The sequence below is a fragment of the Mustela putorius genome, unplaced genomic scaffold (genome assembly GCF_011764305.1).
Source record: "Mustela putorius furo isolate JIRA1106 unplaced genomic scaffold, ASM1176430v1.1 tig00003899_pilon_pilon_pilon, whole genome shotgun sequence".
NCBI lineage: Eukaryota > Metazoa > Chordata > Mammalia > Carnivora > Mustelidae > Mustela > Mustela putorius.
This window is the reverse complement of record NW_025422048.1, coordinates 15,140,818-15,154,800: the sequence shown is the minus strand read 5'-3', so window position 1 is coordinate 15,154,800 and position 13,983 is coordinate 15,140,818. Positions and strand designations below refer to the sequence as shown.

The following is a 13,983-nucleotide window of genomic DNA, read 5'->3' as shown; positions in this document are numbered from 1 at the left end:
GTTCAATTAGTTCAACATCTGCCTTTGGCTCAGTTCATGAGCCTGCTTCTCCTGACCCCTCTGCCTCTCCCTCTACTTTGTGTTCTCCTGCTCTTGCTCTCTCTTAAATCAATCAATCAATCAATCAATCAATCAATAACATCTTTATATAATACTAAATGCTTATGTTTAATGGCATCTATTATATTTAATTAGATATCACATTAAAAGAAGTATATTTTATTTTTTTTTTTAAGATTTTTTTTTTTTTTTTACTTATTCATCTGACAGAGAGAGAGACAGACAGACAGAGAGAGCCCAGGGAGGGGGAGAGGCAGAGGGAGAGGGAGAAGCAGACTCTCTGCTGAGCAGCTTAACCCCCTAAGCCACCCAGGTGCCCCTCTTGGTGATGTTCTTTATCAAATTGACATAAATACCCTCGGTTTCCAACTTGCCAAGGGATTTTATCATGAAGGTACATCGGATTTTGTCAAATGCTTTTTCCATATCAATTGAATGTGTTTCCTAACCCATCGTAATTAATTGCCAGACTTGGGGTTTGAAAGAATCTTTAATTCCTATAAGTCTTGGTTAAAAAGTACAGACATTTGATTGGATTGACTTTATTTGGGATATGGATGACTCTTTAAGGCAGATGTTGTCTCAGGGAATGGCTGTAATTTGGGATCCCCATTGGGTTTCGATGCCCAGGCTTGCAAGGGAATCTTCACATTTTAGTTTAGCACAGTGATACTCTTCTCTATGGTTTATGTCGTGTAGTTTTGGGTGATTGCTTATTCTTGAGCTGTTCAGCACTTGCAGAACTTGGCTTTTATTATCTAAGTTTTTTTTTATTTTTTTAAGGAAGAGTCTCTTCTTTCTCCTAGGTTTGTGGTGGTTCTGTATAAATTGAGGGCATGCCCTTATGGGTGCTAGAAAATTAAAACTCTGACACACAATGTCTTACTTCTCTACATGTTTCATCTGTGGAAATCTCATCCTGTCGGCACTGTACCTCTCTGTGCCTCGTCTCTAAAGGAAGGGATTGAACACAATTGCCAAGAGTTAGTTCTATGATTCTGTGATTTTAATTAAGGAAGACTGGAGTCTTTGTGAATAAAGACATTAGAGGAGGGGCGCCTGGGTGGCTCAGTTGGTTAAGCCTCTGCCTTCAGCTCAGGTCATGATTCCAGGGTCCTGGGATCGAGCCCCGCATTTGGCTTCTTGCTCAGTGGGGAGTCTGCTTCTCCCTCTCCCTCTGCCTGCTGCTCTGCTTACTTGTGCTCTCTATCTCTCTGTCAAATAAACAAAATCATAAAAATAAAAGACATTAGAGGAGAAATTTGGTACACCAGTCCTTCTGGAGAAAACCTCTCACCTGAAAGATTCAATGGGAGGGCGGTTGAAATAGAGAAATCCAGGCTTTGGGTTCAAGTGAGGCAATGTAAATTGCACTATTTCCTAAGGGATACTTGCTACTGAAACTGTTACCTGCTTGGCAATTTTTGTTCAACTCATTTGTTTTTTCTTTTCTAAGTATTTTTTAAGATTTTATTTTGGGGGGTACCAGGATGGCTCAGTGGGTTAAGCCTCTGCCTTTGGCTCAGGTCATGATCTCAGGGTCCTGAGATCGAGCCCCACATCAGGCTCCCTGCTAAGCAGGGAGCCTGCTTCTGCCTCTCTCTCTGCCTGCCTCTCTGCCTACTTGTGATCTCTCTCTCTCTCTCTGTGTCAAATAAATTTTTTTAAAAAAATTATGCTTTAAAAAATTTTGTTTATTTATTTATTTTACAGAGAGAGAGAGATAGAGAGAGAGAGAGAGAGAAGGAGGGAGGAGGGGACCAGGGGAGGGAGAGGGAGAAGGAGAGAATCTCAAGCAGACTCCTTGCTGAGTGCAGAACCTGATGAGAGGCTGACTCTCATGACCCTGAGATCATGACCTGAGCTAAAACCAAGGGTTGGATGCTTAATGAACTGAGCCACCCAGGGGTCCCTTAAGACTTTTTTAAAAATAATCTCTACACCCAATGTAGGGCTCAAACTCACAACCCCGAAATGAGGAATCCCACGCTACACTGACTGAGCCAGCCAGGCATGCCCTTCCTTTCCTAAGTTTTATGCGTCTTTTTCTTTCTTTCTTTTTTTTTTAAAGATTTTATTTATTTATTTGACAGAGAGAGATCACAAGTAGACAGAGAAGCAGGCAGAGAGAGAGAGGAAGGGAAGCAGGCACCTTGCTGAGCAGAGAGCCCGATGTGGGGCTCAATCCCAGGACCCTGGGATCATGACCTGACCCGCAGGCAGCGGGTCAGCTTTAACCCACTGAGACACCCAGTCGCCCCTTATGCGTCTTTTTCAAATGCTTACTGGAAGCATTTACAATTACTTACAATTAATATCTATAGCTCAGCCATCTTTAGGTACAAATACCATACCTAACTCCCAGCCTCTGTGTTCTGAGTTTCTCATTACCCATTAAGACTCCTGGAACAGTGCTCTTTGAATATTGTATCAAAGAAGATGGACTTCTGTGGTATTCGGTATTTTATCGTTTTCCTAAAAAGTGAGTGCAGCTCCATCATGAATCACTTGTAAAAGAGCGAGAATGAGTGTATTCTTGGAGAGTGATTCAGGAGCTGGGATGCCACACTCCTCGAGTGTGGTATAAGTGACCCTTTAAAAAATTTGCAAAGCCAGTCGGCTGTGGTAAAGCCTTCTGCAAAAATGGAAACCAAAATCCTGACTATTCTCCCTCTACTTGTAGTTATGGACACATTTGAAGGCAGAAGTCTTGACATAAATGTTGTGCTGCAGAAGTATAGCAGTTTCTTGGTAAAGCCTAGCAGAATGTGACCTCTGATCATTGAAATGATGTTGTAAAATTAAGTGGGAGAGTACTTCTACTAACTCTGACTTTTCCCTTTTCGTGCATGTGTTGTGACTTCATACGTGTGTGACTTTTGTCAACTCTGTCTATACAGTCAGTTGCAGGCTTCTGAGTGTCATTCATCCCACTTCATAATGACCACAAAATCCTAAAGAACATCCTACACACATCTCAGAATTTCTATCTATGCAAATTAAAAGCAATTTGAATGCTCAAGACAGTGAAACAAGTTAGTAGATTGTCTACCACCATAATTATTTCTACATCATAAGTAATATGCTTCCCAGGTGGATAAATTCAAAATGCTAATTTCCCAATGGTAAATATGCATGATTTAATTCTGGGTGATCTGAACTGGAGAAAAATTATGACTCAGTCTTGAATTTTACTATGTGCCATTTTCGCTTGAATGTTCCATCACCCTAAGTTCCACTTATCCAAGTCAGAAGTGCATATTTTTCTTCGGAAAGAGGCCACCTTCCCAATTTCCCTATTTCCTATTATCAACCTTCTCCAAGTAGCCCAAAAGCAAAATTTGCGTCCTCTGAGATTTCTTTGTCTTCTTCATCTTGTAAGCTTTGTTACCATAACCTGTTGCTTCTTCCTTTAGGAATCCCCACACTACTCTTCTTTCATTCCAAGTCCTCGTCATCCCCTTAGTCTGTCAGCCTGCAAATTTTGCGGGACATCTCCCATGTGCCAGGCCCTGCGCATACGGCGTAGTGAGGAGGACAGCCGGGAATAAGCACGCACTGATATAAACCTGCAGCAGTGACAACTACTCTGAAGAAGAGGTGTGGGGTGTCCCAACAGCCTAGAATAGATTGGTTTGACCTAGTCATGGAAGCTAAGGAAGGTAGCAGCCTCCTTGAGGAAGCAATGCATGAGCTGAACTCTGAAGGATGAGAAGTTAATCAGATCAAGAGAGATGGGAAGCACACTCCCAGTACAGGTAACAGGGAGGTAGTGTTCCTGTGGTGGGCAAGAGAACATCAAGTATTGGAGGATTAAAATAAGACTGGTAGGATGGAGTCCAAGAAACAAGAGAGAAAGCTTCTCACACAGAGTGAGGCTGGACAGGTTGGGTAGGGAGCAAACTGCGCATAGCTTTATAAGCTCTATTAAGAAACACACTTTTTTTTTAATCCTAGGAGTAATGGAAGGGCACTAAAGGGAGCTAAGTTTGTGTGTGTGTGTGTGTGTGTGTGTGTGTGTGTGTGAGAGAGAGAGAGAGAGAGAGAGAGAGAGAGAGAGACGTGATCAAATTAGTATTTCAAAAAGATCATCCTGATGGAACTATGGAACAGATTGCAGGGGGCCAAGAGTAAAGGCAGAGGGTTCAGTTGGGAGGCTATTGCAGAGTTTAGGTGAAGAGACTGATGGTGGTTTGGTGAGGGTGGTAAGTGATCAAGATGGAGAGAAACAGAGTCAAGAGCTATTTAGGAGATAAGAGTCATAGAGCAAAATTATGGGTTGGCTATGGCAGGTGAGAGAGAAATGGAAGGAGACCAAGGGAGAGGGTTTTGGCTTGCATAATTGAATGTGTGATCATGCCATTCACTGAGAGAGTACTGAGAGGACCCAGTTTGGAGAGAAGACAATGTGTTCAAATTGAGGCATATGATAGAGTTTGAGGGGTTAATGAGATACCCAAGAGATGTCAAGTAAGCAGTTGTGGAGTTCAGAATAGAGATCTGGTCTAGAGATATAGCTTTGACTTTCATTTGTGTGCAGGTGTAAACTCGAATATGGAGGTGTATGGAGGAACCACAGGGTAAGGAGAGAAGAGGTGCTGGGACCAAGGCTTGAAGAACTCTATTACTTAATGACTGGATTAAATAGGATGGATCTGCAAAGGACATAGAATAGGAGTGCCTGGAGGGTTAGGAGAAAGCGCAAGAACATGTTATGTCATGGAAATCAATGAAAAGAGCATTTTAAGAAGGACAGAATGGTCGACATTATCAGAAGCTGTTGAGAGATCAAGTAAGATGAAGACTTGAGAAGTATGTGTTCTCAGGGAGGCCATTGGTGGCCTTAGTGGGTGCTGTGCAGAGGAATGAAGACAAAACCCAGACTAATGTGGGCTAAAGAATGGGGCTGAGGAGGGTGGAGAGAGTCAGGATAGATAACCTTTCTTAAAGTGATGTGATGGGGAGGAGGGAGATAGGGCAGTACCTGCAGAGAGATGTGAGGCTTTTATTTTAATGTTGGAAGAGATTGGAAGATATTTTAAATCAGGAAGAAAATGCTCCTTAGGGAAAGGAGAGATAACTTCTGATGAGGGCTAAGTGAGGTGGTGCTGAGTTTCTGACCAGTTATGTTTTTCTATGAAGGAAGGGGCACAGGTACTTAATAAACATGTGGGGGCAGAGTTCGATAATGAGGAAGGTTTTATTTTATGTATTTATTTTTTTAACATTTTATTTATTTATTTGACAAAAGAGAGAGAGAGCACAAACAGGGGAAGGGGCAGCGGGAGAGGGAGAAGCAGGCTCTCCACTGAGCAGAGAGCCCAATGCAGGACTCGATCCCAAGACCCTGGGATCTTGACCTGAGCCAAAGGCAGATGCTTAACCGACTGAGCCACCCAAGCACTCCAGTGAGGAAGGTTTTAAATGGTTACTGCACAGAACAGTAGCAAAATTGACCAGAGTAAAGTAGACTGAGCAGTGTGAAAGGCTTATTTGGGTTTGGTGATGATGAATTGATAGAAGTACTAGTTCATCCCCTTGTGTGACCATGTCCAGCAGTACTTGACTGCTCATATGCAGGTACAGAGGTGATGGAGAGTTGTGCTGGCCCAGAGTTGGTGGGAATGAGAAGTTTCCTAGCTTTCACTGTCTTTCTGTTCCTACCCATCCTGTATATGAAATTCTTTTTTTTTTTTTTTTTTTTTGAGAAAGAGAGAGAGAGGAAGCAAGTATACCAGCGGGGTTGGAAAGGGGCAGAGGAGAGAGAGAGAGAATCTTAAGCAGGCTCTATGAATAGCACTGAGCCCAATGTGGGGCTCGATCTCATGACCATGAGATCATGAACTGAGCTGAAATCAAGAGTTGGACACAACCAACTGAGCCACCCAGGCAACCCTGAAATGGATGTCCTTCTACTTGTTACATAATGAAGGCATTTTGATAACCATATAGAGATTTTAGAAAGTAGAAAATCATCTTAAGAAAAACCAAGTAATCAAGTGACTTGATTATATCTGATACTTATCTCCTCTTAAAAACATGAGAAAAAATTATAGAGCTCTAACAGAATTGTCTCTGATTTCTAAAGCCAAATCCAAAGTAACACATGCTTTCTGATTTTCAGTTGTTTCTGAAAATATAACAATTCAAGAAATGAGCACAACTCTTCCACAACAAATAGATTTGACAACTCCATCCCAAGTTACTGGACTAAAACCACAAGAGACAATATATTCTTCTACAGTGACGTTTAAAAGCATGCCTGTGTTTGCAACTGATTATACAACCATAGCATATTCCAATACAACATCTCCACCTCTGAAAACAATGACTGTACCAAAATTTTTAAAGACACCCATAGCTGAGACAACCAGATTCAAGGCGCACATTTTGTCTACTTCAGCAGCTGTCCCTCTGCCTACCAAGAGCACCTCCATAGGCACTACTAACAATTCCATGAAAATAACTAAGTCTCCATCTTCAGAGAGCATAAGGACAACAAAAGTGGCTGAACCCATTGCTACTGAGACTTTCCATCCAACTACAGCTACGAATTTTCTATACACTTCTGGACTGACCAAGAATTCAATTATATCCAAAACTTCAGTGACTGGATCTCAGTCAACCATTATGAAGACAACACCTTCATTCTCCTCTGCTGAGTCAAAACCCGTATCTACAATATCTTGGCCCAAACATGAATCCCCAGGTATTGATGTACTTTCAATCTCCACAGCTAGCCAGGAACTTCTTGCCTCTACAGCTGGTGGAACAGTACCTTGGTGTTCAGTGGAAGAGACTTCAGCTACAACTACTCACGTTGGGACTGCATCGACATTCCCACCCAAGTCTGTGCTCAACTCCACGGTTGCTCCAGTGGATTCCGTATTTCCTAGAAATCAGACAGCACCCACGTTGGCAACAACTGACATGGAAATAGCATCTCCAGCATCAAAAATTCTCCCAACTAGGCCTACTGAGGTGATGCCTATGCTCACGGCTGAAACAGAATTGACATCTACGAATTTCCAGGACGTCTCTTCATCCAGAATGGAGGATCTAGTCTCTACCTACATACCAAAAAGGGCCTCTTCTGTGGCCCTTTCTTTCAGGACATCCTCCCCATTCGCCGGAGCTCAGAGTGCACAGCCAGTTGACACTGAGACTACACATACAGCCTTGACTCTTGGGGTCACACTTGCACCAGTGGTGGCTGACACTCTTCTTCCCCCCATAACACCTGGGCCAGTATATACCCACAACACACCCACAGGTGGTGGAAACATGCTTCTTTTGAATTCCACTAGGTCAACTTCCACGTTTAAGGCATCTGAGTCTGGTCCCACATGGATAACTCATGATGGTGCCCATCTGTTCTCTACCAATGAAACCACGTGGACTCCCAGGCCAGACCAGACCCTGCAGACATCAGCCTTCTACAGGAGCGATTCTAATGCAGGACATTCATCCCCTACTAGTACTGCTATTATCCCACCAGAAGGCCCCTCAAAAAGCGAGGCTGCCACAATCACTGATGCTAGTATTACTGCTGGTGCTAGTACAGACAGACACACGACAGCTCTATCCACATTGATGACTTCATGGTTTGTTAATTTTTCCACAGTTTCGGGAATGACATCTATAACCAAATTGCCTGAGTTTAAACTTAACACCTTACGACTAAAAACTACGTCTCTGCCCACAGCAGGTGGAAGCAAGCCTCTTTCAACACCGAGGGAGACATTTGTTCCACCAGTAGATATAATATCTACCCTTGCTAACACTGAACCAAATGTCTCTACTGAGGAGAGCACTTCTGAGACCACGCTAACAGAGACAAATGCCACAGTTGCATTTGGAGAGACAACTCTTGTACCAGAGTCTGCAACAATACAAGGATGTAATGGTCCTGCGACAAGGACAGAAACAACTTCCCGTTATCTTGAGGGAAAATCAACTATAGCAGTGACAACTGAGCTTTCCTCATTTGCAACAAGGCTGGAAGCAGCAGATGAATCTGCACAAATGGTAACAGCTTCTGTCACCATTTCCCCTTTTCCTGATGTAGAAAAGTTGACCACCCCATTGGATACTAAAACTGCAACCACTGAGGTGAGAGGAAGTTGGCTTTCCACAAAATCCATGAAAACCACACATAAGAGCCCATATGATGGAACCACAGAAATCTTTAATTCCGTCCACACCCACAAAGCATGTTGGACTTCAGAAACTCCACCTGAGGGAAATCCAACTCTATCTCCCATTTCTGGAAGCACACAGACATTCCCTGAGCCCCTGGGCGCTTCTACCACAAGGATATCGGGGACCAGTTTTGCTACTGTCCCTACAGCTATGTCCTTGTCTGCTGGCATCTTGCCTCCACAGCCTACTGCTACCCGTTCCTCAGCAGCCCCTGTCCCATCAGTTACGGTGACCACAACCTCAGCGTCACCATTGGATCAGACTGCTTCAACAACCAGCGATCCTGTGCCTACCCACAGACAGTCAATTCCCACCACTTCAGAAACCACAGCGTTCTCTGTCAGGATGACACCCATGACAGTTCCCTCTCTGACAGAGACTCCAGTCCCCTCATGGAGACATCCCACTCCCGTGGCAACTAAGGCTGAGACCACCTTTCTCTTCACCTCAGCTGACACAGTAACCCCATTTACACCCACTCTTGTCTGCTCTAAATCTCTTCCGGACAACATTCCTGTTGTGTCCCCTACCCATGTGACCTCAACTATGTTTACACCAGTAGCAACCCACCCCATATCACAAGGGAAGGAGACCTCTACCCATGCTCTCAGCCTTCCGTACACTTTCAGCAACAGCGGGGCTATTGTTAGCTTGGCTCCTGGCTCCACAGAAACTTCTGTTGTTGATGAGACCGTATCTTCACACACCTCTGCCAATAAGCTTACAGTAGATGGTCCCATTTCTCAATCTTCAACAGGTCTTGGAAACACACTGGTCCCCACCCTATTAGTGACTGATGTTTCTGCCTTATCTTCTGACAAAGAGCAGATGACCACACTCCTGGGAAACACCTCGAGAACTATGAAGGTGACAGAAATGTCCCCATCACAGAATCCTTTTGTTTCAGACTCCCAGAGTACTTCATCCGTGAAAACAACAGATACGGGATTTGCTGAGAGCCCAACAATTTCCAGTCACCAAACACATTCACCTTCAGAGCTTCCACTTGCAACTCCACCTGACAGGATTTTAGCTTCTTCTCCCACTTCTGGGACTATACAGACTACACCTACTTCTATCTCAAGTCACACAGTAGATGCTCACATTCCAGAAATGTCTACCAGTGTTGGGAAAACAGCCCTCCCTTCACAATCTCTGACAATTACCAGATTTCTGTCTCCTGAAAAAGAAGGCATCAGTGCCCTTTCAGTATATACACCCAGGACTGAGAAAATGATAGTGAGTGCCACCTCTGTGACTCACCCTTTCTCAAATCACCAGGATACTTCATTTGTAGACACCGTAACTTCCAGGACAACTAGAATGTCCAATCCTGTAAATGTCAACACAACTCTTTCATACTTGCTTTCCCCTAAGACTCCAACTAAGGTGACTTCAGTTGCCTCTCCCATTTCTGAAAGCACACATACCTCCCCTGAGTTCCTGTCTCTTTCCACAACTGGACCATCTAGTGCTGATTTTATAGTCATCTCCACTGATGGGATCACTACAGCCCTGTCTGCTCCAAATGCACCTACGACACTTCATGGGAAAACCTCTGTGGCGACGTTCACTCCTATCTATCAGATGTCCTCACTGCCGGTTAGTATCGCTGCCTTCAGCTCCAAAAGAGTTTCTGACACTCCCACGATACCAATAATGAAATCTTCTAAAACAACACATCCAGATTCTTTGAAAAGTTCCTCTTCAGCCACTTCTGGGCCCATGTCTGAGATGCCCTCAATGTCAGTTAATGGCTCTGCTTTCTTACCTCCAGCTGTTTCTTTTGACACTTCCACAAGAGTTGGACCATTGTCTTCATTATTGTCCTCAACTGCCCCTAGGACTATGACGACCCTAACATTGACACTGGATGTTGCACCTGGGCCTACTTCAAAAAGCGCACCATCTTCTTCTGCTTCCATTACTTCAGGAATGACAGAGGTGTCCTCCAGGATCACACCTACATCCTTTTCCTCTCTGACACAGTCAAATTTTCCCTCTGTGAAAACCATTCCAACCACTGTTATGGCGGGGATAGCGACTCCATCCATAGGCACCACTGCTCTACGAGTAGAGCTCGGTTCTAGGAACACTGAAGCTATTTCTTCCATTCAAACGACCACATTTTCACCATTTCGATCAACAACTCAACAGTCATCACAAAGAGATGAGACCACAGCTCTGGGCATATTATCTGGGACTATGAATGGATCCTTTACTCCCAGAGGCAGTAGTACAGTAACTGCTCTCACAGATACTTATTCCAGAACTGCTGCCCTTGAAAGTGTGCTTTCATCTACTCCATCAGATAATCTCCATACTTCACTGAATATTCAGGTTTCCCCATCTCTGACGAGCCTTAAGAGCACTTCTGGCCCCACAGAAAGGGTAAAAGCGACCACCTACCTTTCTTCAAGTACAGAAAAGATGACATCCTTGTCAGAAAATGCTTCAGCAGCTGGACTAACAAAAGGAACCACATCTGTGGATACCCCTGTTTCGCATCCTCCATGGACTCCATCCATTACAATGGCACCTTCGTTGACATCATTTCTTTCTTCACCTCGTAGTACTAAAGCCAAGCTCTCCACTTCAGAGACTTTTTTCCCTCTTACAACCCAAATGGTTGAATTTCCAGTTCTGGGAACAAGGATCACATCTGGTAACACCCAATCTCTGCTTATGACTTCCTGGAACACACCCACAGCTAAAGGTTCTCAATTTCCAATTTCCACCAGTACTCATATATCTACACCCCGTAAGGTGGAAACAGAGACTCCATACCTAGTTCCTGGGTCTTTGTCAACATCCACACCCTCTCAGACTGGTCTTGTGTCTGGAGATGTTACGGCAAAGTCATCAATTTCCATGTCAGGAATTCTTCCTACCTCGGGGATGTCTGACAGCCCTTCACCACCAACATCTTCAAGATCTACTCCTATCACTTTGGCTGACATTAAGCACACACTTGAGAAGACAGCTACACTTATGACTCCTGGGAACACACTCGCATGGACTCCTTCCGGTGCCACTTCAGGATCTGTACTTTCAGAGGCTGCTATTTCATCTACACTGGCTTGGATTTTACCTGTTCTCCCTCCGGCTTCTCTACCGGCAACTGTATCTGGTACCCCTCACACTGTAACTTCTTCTCCAGTAGAGGTGTCAAAGTCCTCCTTTCTGACTTCTGACACCATGCCAGCACGCTCATTCACTAACTTTACAACACTACCTATTGCTGCCATAAGCACTGCACTCACCCAAACCACTCTTGAACCTACAGTGAGCAGTATCACTACTGGCTTCCCAGTTTCTCTCCCCATATCTATAAAAATCACAGCTGATGGTGCATATATTTCCAAATCCCCTGAGGCATCTTCCAGAACCTCTGTGGCTGCCAACTCCAGGACCGTGTCTCAACCTCTACCCTTTAGCAGAATGAGTAGGTCGCCTCCTGCTACACACCACACTCTATCTATCAGTTCTGAGCTTCCACCTAGCCCCATGGGAACGTCTGCTTGGAGCAGAATCCCAGCTGCATCAGTGTCCCCTTCTTTAGTTCTTCCTAAGCCCACGCTGGACCCCCTTCCAAATATAACTACCACTACACTTACTGCTACCACAGCTTTATTTCCACTCACATCCACTGGAGTAACGCATCCTTCCACAGCGTCTGTGTCTTCACTACTCTCTTCCTCTTCTGAGACAGCCCGGCTGGAGTCCACATCTTCTTTTCTGCTTATGGAAACAGTGACTTCCCTTACTGCCACTCCTATTGTTCTGCAATAGGAGTCCGCATCGCTAACAGAACACATGCACATGGGGTTATAGCTCAGTGGTAGAGCATTTGACTGCAGAACGCATGCACAATGGGTCACATGTTCTCTAAGGCAGCTATTTCTCTGAAGGCAGAAAAAGATAAGGAATGGTATAGACATTGCCTCTCTCCTTCAGACAGTGGGTGCAGGGGATACCCTGTCCAAACACAGACTTCTCTAGCCATCTTGCTTCGCTTTGCTTTATTGAAATATTATGTAAATGTATCTTTTCATTCACGGTGACATTTCTTTTCTTTTCTTTAAAGATTTAATTATTCATTTGACAGAGACACAGTGAAAGAGGGAACACAAGCAAGGGGAGTGGGAGAGGGAGAAGCCGGCTTCCTGCCAAACAGAGAGCCCAATGCAAAGCTCAATCCCAGGACCCCGGGATCATGACCTGAGCCGAAGGCAGACGCTTATTGACTGAGCCACCCAGGCGCCCCTCTTTTTTTTTTTTTTTAAGATTTTATTTATTTATTTATTTGAGAGAGAGAATGAGAGAGAGCATGAGAGGGGAGAGGGTCAGAGGGAGAAGCAGACTCCCCACTGAGCAGGGAGCTGGTTGTGGGACTTGATTCTGGGACTGCGGAATCATGACCAGAGCTGAAGGCAGTCGCTTAACCAACTGAGTCACGCAGGCTCCCTCATGGTGACATTTCTAAACACACTTTTTACCCATTTTGTTCCCGATACTCTGTCTCTGCCAGTGTGAACATGGATCAGGAACTTCTGTCTCTCCCAGTATTGAACTACATGGCCTTAGGTCTGACATGATGACTACATACCAACAAACACCAGGAGATACTCTAGCCTGTTTGTTTGAATGCCTCGTAGGCCTCAAGTTTCTACATTCTCCACCTCCAGCCGGCTTGGAAAGCTTATCCATGGCTGGGGAGTGTTTACCTTCCATGTCATTCCAATATTGGATGTCCTTTCAACTTCTAACATTCCAAAATTGAAATCTGACAGGACCAGACAAGAGAAGGAGGAAAAGAGAGAAAAACCTGAAGCAGAAGGAAAGTCACAGGAAGAAATAAATATTTTCTCAGGGCAAATGATCTTGTGAGATAATGTTCAGCTTGACCACGAAATGGACTAGGAAATGTGTTGGCTAATGAAAACTGAGGATTTGGGGGATTTGCAGAACGCCCGTCAACTGTGTAGCTGTCAGGAAACTGCCCAAATAATTAAAGCAAAAATGTAATAGTACATCAGTTTTGCTTTTGGATATGGAGCCCAAAGTGCTGGTTCTTGACCTTGGAGTTAAATTAAGCAAAATTTAGGAATGAGATTTCATTGTTAGTCTCTTTAAAATGACAAGCAATTTTCACCAGATTTATGGAAGTTAAATTTCTTGAACTAAGTGAATGAAATTTATCTCATTTTTAATTACAGTTTCCTTCTACAATATTGAAATGAGCTTCTCTGTGTTTGATGAAGAGCCAAGGATCCCTGTTATCAGTGTTGTAAATGAATTTGCAGAAAATTGGGTAAAATAATCTTTTAAATATTTATGGTACATATAAAATATGTGAATATATCTATATCAGGGACTGAGCAGATGAAAAACTAGGCTCTACTTTTTTTCTACCCACAATACATTTCACACCTAATTGGTTTTGATTTTTTTTGCTGCAAATTTATCCACTCTGTGAGTAACACCGTAAAGATGTATGTGGTCTCTCTTTCATCGCGCCAATGCTGAAAGCTTTTATGGGATGTTATTATTTTAATTTGTTTAGAACTGTACATTTCCCTCCACTGACACAAATTCTGGGCCTTTGCCAAATTTTTCCTATTTGGAGAAAAGTAGGAGAGCGGAGATAACACAGTCTATGCTATTATATTTACATATGTTCATTTTTTGCATTTTAACTGTTTTCTCTCCTACACAAGA

General features: G+C 43.7%; 1 protein-coding gene across 1 annotated transcript in view; it reads left to right on the top strand.

Moving 5' to 3' along the window:
* ADGRG4 (adhesion G protein-coupled receptor G4) overlaps positions 1–13,983 on the top strand; it is a 102,362-nt gene that overhangs the window by 27,905 nt on the left and 60,474 nt on the right. The window contains 2 exon segments of the mRNA XM_004773685.2: positions 6,185–12,042; positions 13,451–13,576. Coding sequence (XP_004773742.1) covers positions 6,185–12,042; positions 13,451–13,576 — 5,984 coding nt within the window.